The sequence below is a fragment of the Carcharhinus amblyrhynchos genome, chromosome 15 (assembly GCF_965287045.1).
Source record: "Carcharhinus amblyrhynchos chromosome 15, sCarAmb.v2.hapA, whole genome shotgun sequence".
Classification (NCBI taxonomy): domain Eukaryota; kingdom Metazoa; phylum Chordata; class Chondrichthyes; order Carcharhiniformes; family Carcharhinidae; genus Carcharhinus; species Carcharhinus amblyrhynchos.
Window position 1 is genome coordinate 6041759 of NC_137338.1, and position 21065 is coordinate 6062823.

At 44.1% G+C, this 21065-nt stretch overlaps 1 protein-coding gene across 1 annotated transcript in view; it reads right to left on the reverse strand.

Moving 5' to 3' along the window:
• Positions 1 to 1499: 1499 nt before the first annotated feature.
• c15h21orf91 (chromosome 15 C21orf91 homolog) overlaps positions 1500 to 21065 on the reverse strand; it is a 59435-nt gene continuing 39869 nt past the window's right edge. Inside the window, exons 3-5 of the mRNA XM_080203380.1 lie at positions 10626 to 11165; positions 8683 to 8745; positions 1500 to 5540 (exon numbers count right to left, since the gene is read on the reverse strand). Of these exons, the coding sequence (XP_080059506.1) occupies positions 5374 to 5540; positions 8683 to 8745; positions 10626 to 11165 (770 nt within the window). The 3' untranslated portion in view covers positions 1500 to 5373. The remainder of the gene's footprint in view (positions 5541 to 8682; positions 8746 to 10625; positions 11166 to 21065) is intronic.

The following is a 21065-nucleotide window of genomic DNA, read 5'->3' on the forward strand; positions in this document are numbered from 1 at the left end:
CGCACATTGATCTGCAGTACCAAATGCTACCACAGGATGGCACATTTTCAGGATAACCTAATTTTAGCCTCAAAAACACAAAACTTTCTGACCCTCCCTTCCAGCCCTGGAACTATCGTTGGAACCAAGATTAGAAAGAAAAGTTAACATTATTGAAAGCAATATTGAAAATGTAAGAAAAGGAGATTTCCTATGAAAAGTGTTGAGATTTTAAAAAATAGAAAAGTATAAAATGGAAACAATTCCAGAAGGAAACTGTCTAGTTCTGTATTTAGGATTATAGAAGTAATGTATTAAAAATTTGTGGATTAAAAATGCATTTCAATCAAAAAGTTTGGACTCCTATAACTGATGAATTGCAGATTACAAACATACCACCAGAGGGCAGCAAGACGTTAAAACCCAAGTCGTGTTTGTTTTCTTTACCCTAAATGACCATTCGTAGTAAAGGTTATTTATTCGTGTCACGAGTACATTAACACTGCAATGAAGTTACTGTGAAAATTCCCTAGTCGCCACACTCCGGTGCCTGTTCGGGTACACCGAGGGAGAATTTAGCACGGCCAATGCACCAAACCAGCACGTTTTTTGGATTGTGGGAGGAAAACGGAGCACCCGGAGGAAACCCAGGCAGACGTGGGGAGAACGTACAAACTCCACACAGACAATGAACCGAGGCTGGGAATCGAACCTGGGCCCCTGGTGCTGCGAGGCAGCAGTGCTAACCACTGTGCCACCCCACCCCTTTTTTACTGTCTGGGTTTGTGTGTAATCAGCAAGTTGTTATACCATGAAGAACAGATTAGACAATCCTGACCGTTATGACCCACTGTCCTCAATGTTGTCCATAGAATTTTTAGTGTGGAAGGAGCATCCTACCCAGCCCCAAACCCCCCTACCATGGCTAAGCCACCAAACCTGCACATCTTTGGCTGTGGGAGGAAACCGGAGCGCCGGGAGGAGAATGTGCAGACTCCACCACAAGAAACACTGGAGAGCACTTGGGAACAGGAAGTCTGGCTCGTTTGATCTCACACTTTCAAAATTCTCAGCCATGTTTTCAAAGCTCTTCATGGCCCACGCCCAACCCCAACCCCCTTGCCTATCTCAGTAACCTCCAGCTACACAACATTCCCAAGATCTCTGCATTCCTCCAGTTGCACAATCCTGATTTTAGCTTCAAGCGACTCACGCCTCAGACACTGGTCCTAAATAGATGATATTAGGGGAGCTTCGTCAATGAGGGAGGTGTTGTGGAGTATCATACAGGAAAAGAGAGTGAGAGGTGGAGAGATTTTCACACTATTTATAGGGCCCAAGTTAACAGGGTAGAAACTGTGAATGAAACTTGCAGACTATCTTTGCAAGGTCAGTTGTGGGTGGTGATGTGGAGGCGGGGGTGTGGGAGAAGTGAAAAAGCCTGGACTTCAACATATGCAAAAAAGGAACAACAGAAGCAGGCTAAGAAAATATTCTTTATTTAAAATCTATTTTCCGGTATATAGAGTTTTATTTTATACAATGCAAGTGTAAAAAGACTTGTCAGACGATAGAATGCAAATCGCCACATTATCCCCAACAGCAGGACAGCAACCTTGGAAAGCCTGTTGTTGAGTAGGCAACACAAGTAATTTAACCTAAACCACAGTCTAGTCAACGCAGGTTAACAAACCCCAGCAATAACCTGGCAAAACATGCTGGAGGAAATGGCAGTGTCACAGCAGGAGATGGCAGTAAAAAAATGCAGCACGTTCCAGTCCTCATTTCTGGAGAGCTTCTGGTAAAATCTATGCAGCTTTATTCTTTCTGAAGTCTTTGCTGGTGGAGCGCTCCCAGTGGAAGAGGCAGCTCAGAATATTGAGCTGCATTCAAGATTTCTCCCTGCGCTGAAATTTGATAGGTTGCTTTACACTGTCTGAAAAAAAAAATTATGTCCAGAAAGGACTTGGTTTCTTTTTTTGTAAAGTTACCTTTGGCCTGGCCTTAAAAAAAAACAGGCTGGGTTTCCCCAAGCCGACAAGACATTGCCCCGTTTGATCAAACCATTAGTGGTCCAGGATATTGTCACTATAGGGCTCAGCGCTTTATCTAGACTTAAATCCACAGTCATATCAAAATTAAAAAGAGACCTAGAAATGACACAAGACAATGATGAACACTGCAAAAAAACTGAGTGAAAATTCAGACCGATACAAAGTCAGAGGAAATCGCACGTGGTCAGAGAGCTGCAGATATGACAGGACAATCCTGAGGAGCGTTACTGTAAATGTGAATACTGGTCTCAGAGTCTGTTTAAATAAAAAAGATAGCAGAAGTGTACACACAGGCTGGGTTTCAATAATCCCTGATAGTGTCAGGTTCTTGGACAATGCAAGCTAAGGCATCCAAGTATTTGCACTACTACCCTAATCCAAAAGAACATGCACACACTGCAGTCTCTGCAACCGTTATACTCCTCATGAGAGCTTTTGATTTAGCAGACTTAATATTCACTGCAAATGGATTTTAATTCCCTAGCATAGGGCAAATGTTGCATCTTAAAACCACTACATCCACATGGTTTTCACAATATAAAACCCGCACCCCAAAACATACGAATAAAAAAAAACAGCCAACACTAAAGATTCAGATAAAAAAAAAACCTCTGGAATCAATTACAGAGCGCAGCAAAGAACGCTGGAAAATGCTCAGCAGGTCAGGCAGCATCTGTGGAGAATGTTAACGTTTTCAGAAGAGGCCATCAAACTGAAACACTGGGCTGAATTTTACCGGCATTGCGCCCAAGGTTCGTACAATCCCACCCGAGCCAACAGAGAATGTTGCTCTCGGGTGCAAGTGGGCCTGCCAGTAAACTTCCAGCCATTAACTCTGGTTCTCTCTCTTGCACAGATACTAATCGACCTGCTGAGCATTTCCAGTTTTTTTTTAGAGTTTTTATTTCAGATTTCCAGCATCCGCAGAATTGCTTTTGCATTTTGGAATAAAAAAGGCGATTCTCTACATTAAATGCCTATGAGAATATCTACGAACCCTCCTTCCCACCCACACTTAACACTGCACAGGGTTGCTGCACAAAATAATTTACCTACGTTACCTTATACAAAAAGAACATTGAAATGTGAAACTCAATACTCCGGTCGGCTAAAAAACTGGTCAGAAGCTCACACTGCTAGACATTTGTAAAAGGATTGGGTTTAAACAGGTGGCAAAAATAAGTTTGTCTTTTGCACCCCCCCCACCTCCAGGTGCAACATTTAGCAACAACCATTTGTAACAGAAGGAAACCATTCAGCCCCTCTAGCCTGTTCTGAATTTTTTAGTTATGTAGATTGGCAAAGTTGGGTGTTCTCTTTGGAGAGAGTGAGAAGGTTGAGATTAGATCAAAGTGTCCACAATTATGAGGAGGTCCGCACAGACTGGACAGGGAGAAACTCCTCCCATTGGAGGAAGGATTGAGAACTAGAGGGCAAAAATGTAAGGTAATTGGTTAAAGAGATACCGTCATGAGGAAAAGCCTTTTCACAAAGTGAATGCATCAGGATGTGGAGTGCCTGAGTATGATGGAGGCAGACCCAATCAAGACATTCAACAGGGAATTGGCTTACTATCTGATATGGAAAGCGTGCAGGGCTACAGGAAAAGGCAGGAGAGTGACTCTAAGTGAATTGGTCCGTCAGAAGGCCAGCACAGACAATAGGCTGAATGGTCTCTTTCTGTGCTGTAGCTATTTTATGATTCTACACCAATTCTGTGCCAGTAGCTGACCAGTGATCGAGATACCCAGGGTAGGGCACTGACCTGTTACAGTTGCCAGTGCGATCAGTAGCTCCCTCCTGGTCAGTGTTTGCAGAACGTAGACTCAGTGAAACCAATTTTGCTGCTTGTCGGTGACAGGTGTAAAAAGCTATCGGGAGTTTTTGCAGCACAATATAAAAAGAGGAAAAGGAGCAGAAAAATTCTCCCTTACACTCCACTCACCGATCCCTACACCCCTCATTCATCACCCTCTGATCCAAGAAGTGAGCTCAATCTGATAAAAAAAATCCCCAATAAAACTGGAATACACTTCAAAACTGACCGGATGCCCATTACAAACTCATCCAGCCCCCATAGTGGGCAAGTTTCCTACTGTAAATAAAGGGCAACAGACCGAAATACTTAATTGACTGCAAGGTGACTTAGGATGTCCCGAGGTCGTGAAGGGGGCTATAATCTCAGAATCTAACTTTCCTTATCCGTTCTGTAGGTCTAGGTTATTAACCCCTACATATTCTACCTCTCACCTTGTGGCTTTAAAATCCCCAAGTCTGGCTTTGGAAGATGTTTTTTTTTTAAAAAAGTGGAGTTCAAAATATGGGGGTTTTCACTTCCTGATGATACCACTGTTCCAACGTTAATACAGCTCAAAAATCAGGGTGTCTGAGCCAGCCTCAGTGAGAGAGACAGAGAACTGGACAGAGTTTCCCTCTGTACCTTTACTGTCGATTTACAGTGTTGGCTGAGCACTGTTTCACACCAATGTTAACCCCAAGGAGTATGAGCGCACTGAAATGCATCAGGTAACATCAGCATCCTGTAACTGCCCTATTTTATGCAGAGTCAGAATAGAACTGACTGTAATGTTACTGAACACATAATCACATAGCGCGTGCCAGCGAGACCAAAATAATTGACTCCAGCATCGATTCCACTGAGGAGGACCTGCAGTGCAAGAATGCCATAAGCAAAACTATCATGCCAACTTAAATATTTCCACACACCTAGTCCCCCAGGGGTCTCAAATGGCTGATCTCTAACCTATGAAGCTCAAAAAAGTGAACAGCACAAGGCTATTCAACTGCAGTGCACGTCACAGCCCAGTCCAATCTCGTCACCACAACCCAGCAGATGAGAGGGGGTGAGGATCCAAAGAGGATGAGAATCAGTTCTGGAACTTTCCTCTTGTTCATCAACTGGTCCCCAACTCGAGCACAGATCAGGGGCCAAGCTTCAGACCTGGGTCAGCTGTACGATGAGTGTCGGGCTGGATATCTAGCCAGTGAGAAACCCAATAAAACTCCCCAGTAATTTGAACACAAGATGTCTCAAATTACATTTGGTAGCAATAACTAGTCCTGTAGGAGGTTCCAAAATCCACCAAACCAATAAAGGTTTGAATAGTCACACAGGGTTTCAAAACAAAAGTCTTTTAAAAAAAAACACACAAAATTGACCTAAACAAGTATGTAAAATAAGTTATTTTTTTTTCTTTTGCAAATATAGATGTAAAATAACGTACAAAATGTTTCCCACAGCAGAGTTCAATCTAACACTGTTGGGCATCTTTTTTTGGAAAGCTGTTTTCTGATCTGTGCTTTATCAGCGGGCAGTGAGTCAGTTGTCGAGGGGGGCACTGGGTTTGATACCCCCTCGCCCCACCCGCAGCCAGGGCAGCTTGGCCCGGTTCTTGAACAGCTGCTCAATAGCGATATAGCGGACATGTAGCTCAGAGGCGAGAGAGTCCTTCTTCTCCAGTTCTTGTGCCAGATCTTCAAAAACCACTTCAAGCAGAGAAAGGAAGAAAAAGAAAATTAGGGTGATCAAGTTGAAAAGGAGGGTACATCCTACATTTATAAATTACTAGCGAAGCCCGAAAGGGTAGTAGAAACAGGTCCCGTTATAATGGAACACCTGATCCGGATGGCACCGTGGCACAGTGGTTAGCACTGCTGCTTCATAGCACTAGGGACCCGGGCTCGGGTCACCATCTGTGCAGAGTTTGCACATTCTCCCTACATCTGCGTGGGTTTCCTCCGGGTGCTCCGGTTTTCTCCCACAGTGCAAAGATGCGTGGGTTAGGTAGATTGGTCATGATAAATTTTCCCTCAGTGTACCCGGACAGGCACTGGAGTATGGCGACTAGGGGATTTTCACAGTAACATCATTGCAGTGTTAATGTAAGGCTACTTAGCACACTAATAAATAAACTTTAACTGAATGCTCTGCAGATTTTGCACAATGAGGGAGAAGCAGAGCTGTGGATCTAATGGGATATCTCTTTCAAGGAGCTCGCATAGATAAGATGGGCAGAATGGACTTTTCTGTGCTGTATCAATCTACGACTCCTCTCGAGGCACTGATTCCTGGCACCCATGGCAGTCAGATGTTGGTTGAGAAACAAATATTGGGTTGGGCATATCACAGAATTCCCCCACTTTTCTGCAAAACAGTCACATGGGATCCGAGAGCAGATGCCTCATTGGAAAGGCAGCCTCCCTTTCTTTTTGTTCATTCATGGGACATGGGTGTCACTGGTAAGCTAGCATTTATTGCCCAGCCTAGTTTGCCCTTGAAGGGCAATTGAGAGTCAACCACATTGCTATGGCTCTGGAATCACATTAGGCCAGACAAGGTAAGGACAGCAGATTTCCTCCCTAAATGGGCATTAGTAAACCAGATGGGTTTTTCCAACAATCGACAATGGTTTCATGGCCATCAGTAGATTTTTAATTCCAGATTTTTTTTAATGAATTCAAATTCCACCACCTGCCATGGTGGGATTTGATCTCGGCTCCCCAGCATATTAGACAAGTTTCTGGATTAAAAGTCTAGCGATAATACCACTAGTTCATCGCCTCCTCTTTAAGGGGCTGTCCTTTTAACTTTGTCCCTGAGTTTATTTAATTTAGTTTGATTGTTTGACTCAAGGAAAGGCAGTTCCTCTGACCATGCAGCAGTCCCTCGGTGCGGGACTGGAATTATGGACTGGTTAGAACTACTTTCTGACACGGATGTGAGAGTGTACAGTCTCCTGGCCAACGTTTGCGCCTCAAAATCACCACCAAAAGCACAATAGGTGGGATTTTACAACCTCACTCGTCCGGAAACAGTAAAATCCCGCTCGAGGTCAACGGACCTTTCCATAGTCCACCTCTTCACCCGCTCCGATTGCCGTGGTGGGCAGCTGAGTAAAATTCCAGCCATTATCTGGCCATTCTCAAATTGCTGCTTGCTGTGCAAAAGCTGGCTGTGGTGTTTCCTACATTACAACAGTGACTATTATTCAGAAGTATTACATTGGCTGAGAAACACTTTGATACATCATAGGTTGTGAAAGGTGCTGTAGAAATGCAAGTCCTTCTATAGGCAGTCGGGTTTTCTCTGGTTGGTGGGATGGAAAACATGGGATGTGCAGTGAAATTTAAACAGCGGAATCTTTTGAATCTTACTTTCCAACACTGGAATCAGCATCCTTCCTCCACACTCATGGGGCCCAACCCCTATTTAATGCTTATGCTGGAACATTAATGACAGCTTGAACTATTTCAGATCCTTTAGCCATTTCTTGTGAAGCGAGTACTAGGGCTAAGACAATAGCTATCAGTGCGACGCGATTTCTAACGTCTCAACACTCCAACAAAAACACAGACACAAGGACAGAGCCTGTACTAAACACAAAAAAAACCCATGTTGAACAAGCACCGTGTTTGAAAAGGCATTTGATAAGGTTCACCATGGTAGGCTTCTGCAGAAAATGCAGATGTATGGGATTGAGGGTGATTTAGGAAATTGGATCAGGAATTGGCTGGCGGATAGGAGACAGAGGGTGGTGGTTGATGGTAAGTATTCGTCATGGAGTTCAGTTACAAGTGGTGTGCCTCAGGGATCTGTTTTGGGGCCACTGCCGTTTGTAATTTTTATAAATGATCTGGATGAGGGTATAGTTGGGTGGATTAGTAAATTTGCTGATGACACCAAAGTCGGAGGTGTGGTAGATAGTGAGGAAGGGTGTCTTAGTTTACAGGGAGACTTGGACAAGTTGCAGAGCTGGGCCGAGAGGAGGCGGATGGAGTTTAATGCGGAAAAGTGTGAGGTAATTCACTTTGGCAGGAATAACGGATGTGTAGAGTATAGGGCTAACGGTAGGACTCTGAATAGTGTGGATGAACAGAGGGATCTAGGTGTATGTGTACATAGATCCCTGAAAGTTGGGAATCAAGTAGATAGGGTTGTTAGGAAGGCATACGGTGTCTTGGCGTTCATTGGTAGGGGGATTGAATTTAGGAGCCACAGCGTCATGTTGCAACTGTACAAAACTCTGGTGCGGCCGCACTTGGAGTATTGTGTGCAGTTCTGGTCCCCACATTATAGGAAGGATGTGGAGGCTTTGGAGAGGGTGCAGAGGAGGTTTACCAGGATGTTGCCTGGTATGGAGGGGAGGTCCTATGAGGAGAGACTGAGGGATTTGAGGTTGTTTTCGCTGGAAAGGCGGCGGCTACGAGGGGACCTTATTGAAACATATAAGATGATTAGAGGTTTAGATAGGGTGGACAGTGATAGCCTTTTTCCTCGGATGGAGAAAGCTAGCACGAGGGGGCATAGCTTTAAATTAAGGGGTGGTAGTTATAGGACAGATGTCAGGGGTAGGTTCTTTACCCAGAGGGTGGTGAGGGATTGGAATGCCCTGCCTGCTGCAGTTGTGGATGTGCCTAGTTTGGGGGCGTTTAAGAGATCCGTGGATAGGTTTATGGATGGAAAGGGTTTGGTTTAGGTTAGAGGGTCATTGCTTTTTAACTGGTCGGCGCAACATCGTGGGCCGAAGGGCCTGTTCTGCGCTGTAATGTTCTATGTTCTAAGCTTCTTTACTGAAGTTCAGCACCAATTTTGATTTTACTTCGCCATGACAGAGATGTGGCAATATACCTTTGATTTGTTTGAGGAGTTGTTCGTTCATAGACACCAGATCATCAACCGACATGGCGCTCACTGCAAGAAACATTAAAGATCGTTAGAAACATCACAATTGCCAGCGTCTCTCTACACATGACTAAACACTGTCCTCAAGGGAAACGCTCTTCTGTCACCCAACTAATGACCAAGGAAGGGAAATCAGGATTGATGTAAATCAGTTGACCATATAACATGGCTCATCTACACTAGTTAAAATGACATACATTCACACGCAAGGACCATTCGCTGTAAACAAAATGAATATTTTCAAGTCTTGTGCCTTTTTTGAATTACTCAGCAGCTTAGAGAGTCTATAGCTCCCCACTGCTTTCTCCATGGCAATGACTCAGCCAGGGGTTGACTGGCCAACCAATCAGCACCTATTTCTCCTGTGCTATAAATTCTTGAGATCATTTGAAACTTCACACTCTTACGTTTGTCCTGATGGTTAGAAGATGAAAAGCTTTGGAAACATATCTTTCTTTTCAACAACATTCAGGTAGATAAAAAAGTAAAAGTTTTTTAAAATTCATTTATTAGTGTCACAAGTAGGCTTACATTAACACGGCAATGAAGTTACTACAAAAATCCCTAGTCGGGTACACTGAGGGAGGACTTAGTGTGGCCAATGCACCTGACCAGCACGTCTTTCGGGCTGTGGGAGGAAACCAGAGCACCCGGAGGAAACCCATGCAGACACAGGGAGGATGTACAGACTCTGCACAGACAGTGACCCAAGCTGGGAATTGAACCCAGGTCCCTGGCGCAGCAAGGCAGCAGTACTAACCACTGTAAATTATTTCCTCTGGCTGGGAGAGGTGGAAGGAGTCCAAAAAAAGATGAAAGGTTTGGGAAATTGCCTTAAAATTAGAGCTGGGCTATGTCAGGAAATACTCCCTCCATGAGGAAATTTCCAATGCTGTCCTTAGAAACTGAGATTGATAAATTTTTGTTAAGCAGAAGTATTAGTGAATATAGAACCCAAAAGGTGTAGATGGAGTCAAGATCATCATGAGCAAACTGAATAATGGAGTCAGTCTCAAAGGGCGAAATGGCTGCCTCCTGTCCCAATGTTAATTTTCAGCTCTGCTTAGCGTTTCAAATCAACACTTCACATGGACAAGATTAAAAGACCACTGAATGTGGATTAGAGGCAACCTTTCCTACATTTGCCAAACATTGTCCCACAACCCAGTTGCTTTCTTTGATTTGATTTAATATTGTCACGTGTATTTGGGATACAGTTAAAAGTATTGCTTCTTGTGTGCTATAGGAAATCAGCATTGGAAAAGATACAGTTTTGGGGAAACTGATGGGATTGAAGGTGGATAAATCTCCAGGCCTTGATAATCTTCAATTCAGAGAACTTAAGGAAGTGGCCCTGGAAATAATAGATCCATTGGTGGTTATTTTCCAAAGTTCTTTGGACTCTGGAATAGTTCCTACAGATTGGAAGATAGGTAATGTAAGCCTGCTATTCAAAAAGGGAGGTAGAGAGAAAACAGGGAACTATAGACCAGTGAGCCTAACGTCAGTACTAGGGAAGTTGCTAAAATCTATTACCAAGAATTTCATAACTCGGCATTTGGGAGGCAGTGATATAATCAGAAAGTCAGCAAGCATTTACATAGGGGAAATCATGTTTGACGAATCTATTGGAATTTTTTGAGAACGTAACTAGTAGCATTGACTGAGGAGAACCAGTGCATGTGGTATATTTAGACTTTCAACAAGGACAGACTACAATGTGAAGTTAAAGCACATGGGATTCCAGGTAATGTCTTGAGATGGATTGTAAGCAGGTTAGCAGATAGGAAACAGTTGGCATAAATGGGTCTTTTTCTGATTGGCAATCAGTCCCTAGTGGGGTTGTGAAGGACACTGTATAAATGTCAAACAGCCAGTGCTATACTTACGCTCCTCCTGGGTGTAGTGCCGATGACACCTGGCCTCCATGCTGCGATTCCCTGTTGCTAGCTGAGTTTCTGTCCTTTGTGCAAGTTCCTCAGTGGACCAACGGATATCACCACCTCGAAACCTGCTGGCAGCTGCTCCCAACACCCCCAGACGAAATTCTCCTTGCGTATCCTGCTCCAAGATTCCCTGTCTGCATTCCGAATAGCCTGGCGAGCTCCCGTCCAGCCAGCGTGGGGAGTAGCGGGGTAACCGTGAACTATTCAGCTGGGGTAAGTGTCCCGTGAATAAGCTTGGTTCGGGGTCATGACCCTTGACCTGCCCTTGTTGGCAGCCCTGTAGGTCAGCGTGCGAGTGTTGATTTTGTGCATACTGAATAATCTGGCTGATCTTTCTGCTCAGGATATCCTTCACGTCCCTGTAGGTGCTCTTGGACACTTTTGGCCGTGGAAGTTCCTGGTTAGCGATGAGGTGAAATTTCTCAAAGCACTCTCTGTGGCCACGCATAGATTCCGTGTGGAGAAGGTTTGTCCTGGCCACTCCTGAAAGACACACAAACAGAAAAACAAAAACATTTACAAGTCTGCCAAAACTCAAAAACAGCCAGGTCAATAGCAAATTTGAGACATTGCACAGGTGCGTCGCCAGGCAAACGCTAACACCAGGTTTACAGTGAAGATACTAGGTCAGACAGATGACCAAAAGCTTGGCCAAAGAGGTAGGTTTTCAGGAAGGGAGAGGGAGGCGAGGGAGGCATCCCAGAGCTTTGGGCTAAGGTTGCTACAGCTGTCATTGGTACAATATGCACAAAGGCAGAATAGGTGGTAGATGGAAATACAAGAACTTGAGATAGTTACAGAAATTAGGAGAAGGCTGAGGGATTCAAAAGCAACGAGAATTTTAAAACTGAGGCACTATCAAACCTGAAATAAATGCAGGTCCACAGGCAACACGGATGATGGGTGAATGGGACATGGTACAAGTTATGATTAACAAATCATAGAATCCTTACAGTGTGGAAGGAGGCCATTTGGCCCATGGTGTCTGAACCGACACCATCTCACCCAGGCTCTATCCTCGTAATCCTACATATTTACTCTGTTAATTCCCCTGACACTGAGGAGTAATTTAGCATGACCAATCCACCTAACCCGCACATCTTTAGACTGTGGGAGGAAACTGGAGCCACCCAGAGGAAACCCACACTGAGTTGGGGTAAGAATGTCTCTGTGGTATTTGCACAGTCACCCAAGACCAGAATTGAACCTGGGTCCCTAGCGCTGTGAAGCAGCAATGATAACTACTGCACCAATTAGTAACAGAGCTTTGATGAGCTAATGGAGGGTGGAACTAATTCTATCTAAAAGGAGAAGTCTGGAATTGTCAGGTAACTGAAGAATGAATGAGGTTTCCAGCACCAGATTAGCCATCAGAAGGACAATATCACAGTGGCAAAAGTAGATGGGTTTGGTGACGGAGAAGATAGGACTGAAGTGCAGTTCAGGTTGCAGAAATCACAAACCATCTGTTTTCACTTGAGACTGAGGCCAGCAAGAAAAATGGAATCAGTGGTGAAGAGTGTGGACAATGGCCCTAGAGTCCCAGTGACTGTGAAGCACAACAAAATAGTTTGATGACTTGGGTAAAATATCCAGGGAGCTGGTGGAACTGTACACCAGTGAAAGTGAGCAAACTGGAGAAAAACAAGTGACAATGGAAAAAAATTCGAACTGCATTGACGTAACTTTAAATAGGTCACAATTCTATAAATAAAGCTTTTAGATCAAAACAACTGACACTAAAAACTTACCCCACATCATATACCCTGAGAATGGAACACCAAACAGCAATGAGGTGATTCAGTATGTGTGCGGTGTCTACAAAAATGGAGTCTGGTTTAGTTTTCAGTCACTCAGTTATCTGTCTGCCCTCTTAACTAAATGTAGTATAAAGGCCCAATGAACGTGTGATGCAATCTTCCACTTTCAATTACTAGTGTCTACCTAATTTGTCAAACCCACAGCGATGGTGCCCAACCAAGGAGAGAAACCACTCAAGACCCAATTCCCCCAAACTTTCTGCACTTCTCACTGAAATCACACTATGCGAGAACATCATGGGCTGACAACACGCCAACTTCTTCATCCCTCTCCCAGCCAACAGGTGTGCTCCAGCTATTCTTCCATAGTTGGCACCACAATAGTCAGCAACAACTTTTATTCATGAAAGCATTAGTGCTTTAGTATAATGAAAGGATGCAAGGCGTTTCACAGGTGCATTCTAAAACAAATTAGAGCTCCTTCTGTGACACAGGGCTATCAGACCAGGTGATCAGAGAGATTTTAAAGGAGTGGAGAGGCAAGTGTAGGAAGAGAATTCCAAAGCTTGGAGCCCAGGCAACTGAAAGCATAGCCACCATCGCTGGAGCAATTAAAAACTGGGGATGCACAAGAGGCCAGAACTGAGCATTGTAGATGACCCAGAGGACTGTGGGGTGTAGGAGATTACAGAGACAGGGAGGCAAGAGGCCAGGGTAGAATTTGAAAACACGGATGAGATAGTAGCCCAACATTGCACATTTTTGAAATGATGCACAAAAATGTATTTTTTTTTTAAAAAGTGAGCTGACTGCACTATTTTAACGTTTAAATGTGAGTTGCAATGGCAAGGCTGGCATTTGTTCCCCACCCCTAATTGCCCTGATATTACATCAAATCATAGCAGATTAATAGACCATTCAGCCCAACTGACCAATGATGATGTTTATGCTCCACATGAGGCTCCCTTAAACTCTCTTTAGCTGGGCAGGTTGGGCTTATATCCTGTTTATATCCTGGAATTTAGAAGAGTGAGGGGTGACCCTGTTGAAAGATACAAGATCTTGATAAGACTTGACAGGGTGGATGCTGAAAATATGTTTCCCTTTATACAGGGAGACAAGAACTAGTGGTCATATTTTAAATACAAGGGGCTTCCCCATTTAAGACAGAGGTAAAGAGATTTTTTTTCTTGAGGGATCACAATTCTGAAATTCCCTTCCACAGAGAAATATGGAGGCAGGCTCACTGAAGATTGTGGCAGATAGATTATTATTTGATGAGAGGATTAAAGAGTACAGGGAATAGACAGGAAAGTGAAAGCCAAAAACAGATCAGCCTTGGTCTTATCAAATGGCAGAGCAGGCTCGAGGAGCTGAATGGCCTACTCTGGCTCTCAATGTGTATGTAGGTTGGTATGCTCTATGATGGGTCAAATTCCTGGAACTCCCTCCCTAACAGCACAGTGGGTATAACTACGCCACGTGGACTGCAGCGGTTCAAGAATGATGTGGGTATGCCGGCGTTGGACTGGCGTAAACACAGTAAAAAGTCTGACAACACCAGGTTTTAGTCCAACCTATTTATTTGATAATATACTCACAAGCTTTCGGGTTAGTCCCTTCGTCAGGTGAATGGAGAGTTCTGGCCTCAGACAGAGCATATAAAGCACAGACAGTTTAGAGATTACTGATTAGAATGCGAATCCTTACACCTAACCTGCTGTTCAAGACCTGAAGTGGCTGACAATGTGAGTGGAAGGAGCACTGATCACAGTTTAAAGAGATGTGTATTGTCTCCAGACAGTACAGTAAGTGAGGTTTTGCAAACCCAGGCAAGTCACGGGGGTTACAGATAGTGCGACGTGAACCCAAGATCCCTGTTGAGACCGTCCTCATGTGTGCGGAACTTGGCTATCAGTCTCTGTTCAGCGACTCTGCGCTGTCGTGTGTCGTGAAGGCCGCCTTGGAGAATGCTTACCCGAAGGTCAGAGGCTGAATGCCCGTGGCCACTGAAGTGTTCGCCAACAGGAAGGGAACAGTCTTGCCTGGTGACTGTCGAGCGATGTTCATTCATCCGTTGTCGTAGCGTCTGCATGGTCTCCCCAATGTACCATGCTTCGGGACATCCTTTCTTGCAACGTATCAGGTAGACAATGTTGGCCGAGTTGCAAGAGTATTTACCGTGTACTCCGCTCCGGAGCGGAGAAGCTACGACATCTTCTCCGGAGTCTTCAACATATCATTGATGAAGACGAACATCTCGCCAGGGCTATCCCCACACCCCCACTTCTTGCTTTCAGACAACCACACAACCTCAAACAGACCATTGTTCGCAGCAAACTACCCAGCCTTCAGGAGAACAGTGACCACAATACCACACAACCCTGCCACAGCAACCTCTGCAAGACATGCCGGATCATCGACATGGATACCATCATCACATGTGAGAATACCATCCACCAGGTACATGGTAAATACTCTTGCAACTCGGCCAACATTGTCTACCTGATACGTTGCAAGAAAGGATGTCCTGAAGCATGGTACATTGGGGAGACCATGCAGACGCTACGACAACGGATGAATGAACATCGCTCGACAGTCACCAGGCAAGACTGTTCCCTTCCTGTTGGCGAACACTTCAGTGGTCACGGGCATTCAGCCTCTGACCTTCGGGTAAGCATTCTCCAAGGCGGCCTTCACGACACACGACAGCGCAGAGCCGCTGAACAGAGACTGATAGCCAAGTTCCGCACACGAGGACGGTCTCAACAGGGATCTTGGGTTCACGTCGCACTATCTGTAACCCCCGTGACTTGCCTGGGTTTGCAAAACCTCACTTACTGTACTGTCTGGAGACAATACACATCTCTTTAAACTGTGATCAGTGCTCCTTCCACTCACATTATCAGCCACTTCAGGTCTTGAACAGCAGGTTAGGTGTAAGGATTCGCATTCTAATCAGTAATCTCTAAACTGTCTGTGCTTTATATGCTCTGTCTGAGGCCAGAACTCTCCATTCACCTGACGAAGGGACTAACCCGAAAGCTTGTGAGTATATTATCAAATAAATAGGTTGGACTAAAACCTGGTGTTGTCAGGCTTTTTACTGCGGTTCAAGAAGGCAGCTCACCATCACCTTCTCAAGGGCAACTAGGGATGGACAATAAGTACTGTCCTTGCCTGTGCTGCCCACAATCCAGGAATAAATAAAATAAAACTCACCCTATTTTTATTCCAATACTTAACTGTCTTTCCTTTAATACATCGTACTATATACCTCAACCATTCCCTGTGGTAATGAATTTCACAATCACAGCACTCTCTTGGAAAAAGAACATTCTTCTGAATTTCTTCTTTGCTTTATTGCTGACTATTTTATACACACAGCCTCGATTTTTAGTCTCATCAGCAGTGGAAGCCTCTTCTCTATGTCTACCCAATCAAACCCAAAGTCACCACTTCTGAGGCAAGTGCTTTGGTTTTTTTTCTAGTGTTTTTCCAAGTTTATAACTGCTCAATCACCATTTACTGTTGAGTATCAACCGAAAGCCCTGCTGCTGGTTCAAGATAACCGCCACACCTTCCGCCCCAGCACCCTTCCTGTCAGGCACCACATATTTGTGCAGGTTGTAGCACGTTTGCTCACACAAGTTGCCACATCTGCAGTTTGTTCAAAAGCTGTTGAATTTCAACACACTGGGCAAGCAGGAAGCCAGACTCTCCCAATCTGCGGCCTAAGGTTACGCAATCGCTGACATGATTAACTAAACCAGGTTTTAGACGGGATTGAGCCAGTAGCCTGAAGCATACAAAGTGTAGGATTTGTGGCTTTGCATTGTTCTACAGAGGGGCTCTTTGTTTTCCTGTTTGGCAGGTGTTTTGTTTTTAATTGAAGGCTGTAGCACGCTCTCTCCCCAAGCTATCAACTGTCTTAGGATTGCACAGATGTGTGCGTGTGCGTGTGCGTGTGCGTCTAGACAGTGTGTGTCAGCAGATAATTTTCTTTTTAAAAGGAACACTGAGAATAGCACGAGTAGGTCATTCAGCCCTTCAAACCTGATCCACCACTTAATTAAGCTCCTGATCTTTTACCACAACTCCATTTTCCCATGCCATCCCCATATCCCTTGACATCGTTAGTATCTATTGATTTGCATCTTGAATCCTCAATGAGCGTCCACTGGCCTCTGGAATAGAATATTTCCAAGATTCACAAGTATTTTTGCGTGGAAAAAATTCTCCTCATCTCAGTCTTAAATGAAGAACAGTGACACGGTGATTAGGTTTCCACTTTTCTACTCATTCTGGTCTTCTGTAACTTCTTGTAGTATGGACTTCTCAATTAAAAAGCCAAATAAATGCAATTTTATAAATGATTAAAAGTGCTATTACAGAGTGACATCAGGCATCATTCCTCAGAATAGAATTGGCTGAGTTTCTGGGTTTTTGATTGACTGATAAAGAAAAACTGACTGTGATACGAGCCAAGTGCTGATTCGCTCACTTTGGGCTCCCACGTCACCCCCATCGAATCTTGGATAATATTCTGGGGGAAACTTTAGGGCAAAAAAATTATAGGCCGGTTAGTTTAACGTCTGTGGTAGGTAAAATGTTAGAATCCATCATTAAGCAGGAAATTGCGAGGCATCTTGAAGGGAATTGCTTGATAGGGCGGACGCAACACGGTTTCATTAAAGGGAAGTCGTGTCTGACAAATTTACTGGAGTTCTATGAGGATGTGTCTAGGGCAGTGGATAGAGGAGAGCCGGTGGATGTGGTCTTTCTGGATTTTCAGAAGGCGTTTGACAAGGTACCTCACAAGAGGTTATTGCAGAAGGTCAGGGGACATGGAGTTGGGGGTAGGGTGTTAGCGTGGATAGAGGATTGGTTGTCAAATAGGAGGCAGAGAGTGGGGGTCAATGGGTGCTATTCGGATTGGCGGTTGGTGACTAGTGGGGTGCCCCAGGGGTCGGTGCTGGGGCCTCAGCTATTTACCATTTATATAGATGATCTGGAGGAGGGAACCGAGTGCAGGGTGTCGAAATTTGCTGATGACACCAAGATTGGGGGAACGGCAAATTGTGCGGAGGGTGTGGAGAGTCTGCAGAAGGATCTAGATAGGCTGGGCGAATGGGCCAGGAAATGGCAAATGGAATTTAATGTTGGCAAGTGTGAGGTGGTCCACTTTGGTAGGAAGAATGGTAGGAAGGACTATTACTTACGTGGCGAAAAACTGCAGCAGGCGACGGTGCAGAGGGACCTCGGGGTCCTTGTGCATGAATCGCAAAAACCCAGCTTGCAGGTGCAGCAGGTGGTCAGGAAGGCGAATGGGATGCTGGCCTTCATAGCGAGGGGGATTGAATATAAAAGTAGGGAGGTCTTGCTGCAGCTGTATAGGGCATTGGTGAGGCCGCAGCTGGAGTACTGTGTGCAGTTTTGGGCGCCGCACCTGCGCAAGGATATTTTGGCCCTGGAGGGAGTGCAGAGGAGGTTTACTAGGCTGATACCGGAGTTGAGGGGATTGAGCTATGAGGAGAGGCTGAATAAACTAGGCTTGTACTCGTTAGAGTTTAGAAGAATGAGGGGAGATCTCATTGAGACGTATAAGATGATGAATGGGATGGATAGGATAGAGGTGGAGAGACTCTTCCCGCTCAAAAAAGACAGTAGGACTAGGGGGCACAGCCTCAAGATAAAGGGGAGGCGGTTTAGAACGGAGTTGAGGAGGAACTTCTTCACTCAAAGGGTGGTGAATCTCTGGAATTCTCTGCCCGTTGAAGTGGTGGAGGCTGCCTCGCTAAATATTTTTAAGAAGCGGGTTGATGGGTTTTTGATAAGAGAAGGGATTAAGGGTTATGGGGAGAGGGCGGGAAAGTGGAACTGAGCCACGACAGATCAGCCATGATCTTATTGAATGGCGGGGCAGGCTCGAAGGGCTAGATGGCCTACTCCTGCTCCTATTTCTTATGTTCTTATGTTCTTAAATTCCAAGTTTTGGAGAGTGGGACACAACTGAGGCAAGGAGGATTCTGGAGAGAGGCGAGCATGTTCACTCTCCACCCAACAATAGAGAGGTTGGAAACCCACAGGTAGGCTTACAATTTCCTCCAGGCAGGGAGAGGCTTTAAGAGTGTCCAGCATTAGTTATAGAACTCCTCAAGTATTTGCACCTTATGCTTACTTTTTCCACTGTGAAACCTCAGGGTTAGTAATATTTTGGAGCCAATTGATGCTTGCTATCTGCTGGTGTTTGACTGATTGTAACTCCAAACTAGCCATCTGGGCACTTCTGACTTTTCAATCCTCAAAGATAATGATGGGCTCAGACTGGAAGCTACAGTTCAGCTCATGACAAGCTCACCTAAGTGTTAATTCTAACAGCGCTCCCCATGCAGACGCATGAGCATCTTGGTTCTTGCCTCATTAATGAGTTACCGGCCTCCATGCCCACCTGAGCTTCAGCTTTTCAAAACATCCCTCCCTTTTCTAGGGTTTGAAAAATAATGAATGACCCTCCATGCAAATGATCTCCTTCATCAACATCATCATGCACTTATACACAATGTCCACAACTTGTATCCACATCACACTTGTTATGTTATAAAAAAATCCCAAAAGCAATTCATAGGAGTGTAATCAGACAGAACCTGAAACTGAGCCACATAAGGAAACAGGTGAGCAAAAACAGTCAAAAAAAGGTCAGCTTCAAGAAGAGAGAGCAGTTGAGATGTTTATGGAGGGATTTGCAACACTAAGGAACTAGGCAGTAGAAGGCATGGCCACAGTGGTAGTGTGACAGAAATCAGGAATGCATAAGACAGCCAGACTTAGAGAAACAAAGATTTCTCAAGAGGGCTGGAGAAAATTGGACTTGAGGGGAGGTGAGGCCATGCAACTCGTATCCTAAGAGGTCCACATTGTGAGCCTTGTTAAAGTCATTACACCTAGCTTGTATAACTTTCCTCATAAGACAATACAACCATTCCACGTATTAATTTAGTAAACCTTCTCTAAATTGTTTCTAATATTCTTTCTTAAATGAGGTGACTAATATTCCAATTGAAATCTCACCACTAATGCCCGTACAGTGAAGTTTCATATTTAATCCACTCAGATAAATTAAATACTTAATTAGCTTTCCTAATTAGCTGTTGTACCTACATATTAGTCTTTTGTGATTCATGCACTAGGGCACCCAGATCCCTCAGCATCTCAAGAGCTCCGCAATCTCTCATCATTTAGATAACATATATTTTTTATTCTTCCATCCAAAATGCGTGCAACTCAATCTGCACACATTATACTCCATTTGCCAAATCTCTGCCCACTCACTTAACCCATCTATATCTTTTGTAGCCTCATGTTCACGACTTACTTTCCTGCCTATTTTGGTGTCATCATCAAATTTGGAAACCATCCCTTACAAGTTGTAAACAGCCGAGATGCCAACATTGACTTGTGGCGCACACTACTTACTACACCTTGCTAATCTGAAAAAGACCCATTTGTGCCTACTCTGTTGGTCAACCAGCCAATCTGCCATCCATATCAATATATTACCCTCTAAAACATGAGCTTTCATTTTCCACAGTAACTTTTGACGTGACATCTTATCAAATGCTTTCTGGAAATTTAATTATAGTATATCCAGCAGTTTCCCTTTATCCACAACATACGTCACTTCCTCAAAGAACTCCAGTAAACTGGTTAAACATAATTACCCTTCCACAAAACTATGTTGACTCTGCTTGATTACCTTGAACTTAACAACCTGCCCTGCTATTATTTCTCCCCATGACAGACACTAGGCTAACTAGCCTATAGTTTTTCACTTTGTCTTCTCTTTTTAAGTAATAGAGCTGCATTTGCTACCTTCAATCGAATGGGACTTTCCCCAAATCTAAGGAATTTTGGAAAATGAACACCAATGCATTAACTATCTCACTAGACGTTTCTTCTAAGCCCCTAGGACAAAAACCATCAGAACCTGGGCTCTTGTCAACCTGCAGCTCCAACAATTTACTCAGTATCACTCCCTTGGTAATTGTAATTTAACAGTTTCTCCCTCCCTTCCATTTCCTATTTTATTGCTATTTTTGGGATATTACTTAGATCCTCAATAGTGAAGACTATTGCGAATATTTGTTCAGTTCATCTGCCATCTCCTTTATTTTCCATCATCAATTCTCCAGACTCACTTTCTAGAGGACCAACATTCAACTTTGCTAACTTTTCTTTAAGATATTTATAAAAACTCTTACTGTCTGTTTTTATACTTCTGGCTAGCTTTGTCTTGCAATCTGATTTTGCCCTCCTTATTAATCTTTCAGTTGAACTTTGACATTCCTTATATTCTGCCCAACTCTGCAGAGTTGGAAACTCAGTTCATGGTCGAGTAGGTACCAGGTAGAATTATGAACTCACGACCCAAGGATTTTTGGCCCAGTATTTTAATAGCTACAATCCATTATAGAATCATCAAATCTTTTAGAACAGGAGGCCATTCAGCCCAAAGTTCCTATTCTGGATTTTTGATAGAACTATCCAATTCTTCCTGCTGAGATTTTACAACCTATTTTTGACCTTCCAGTGCAACACTCAGACCTACCTGCCTCTGAATTAA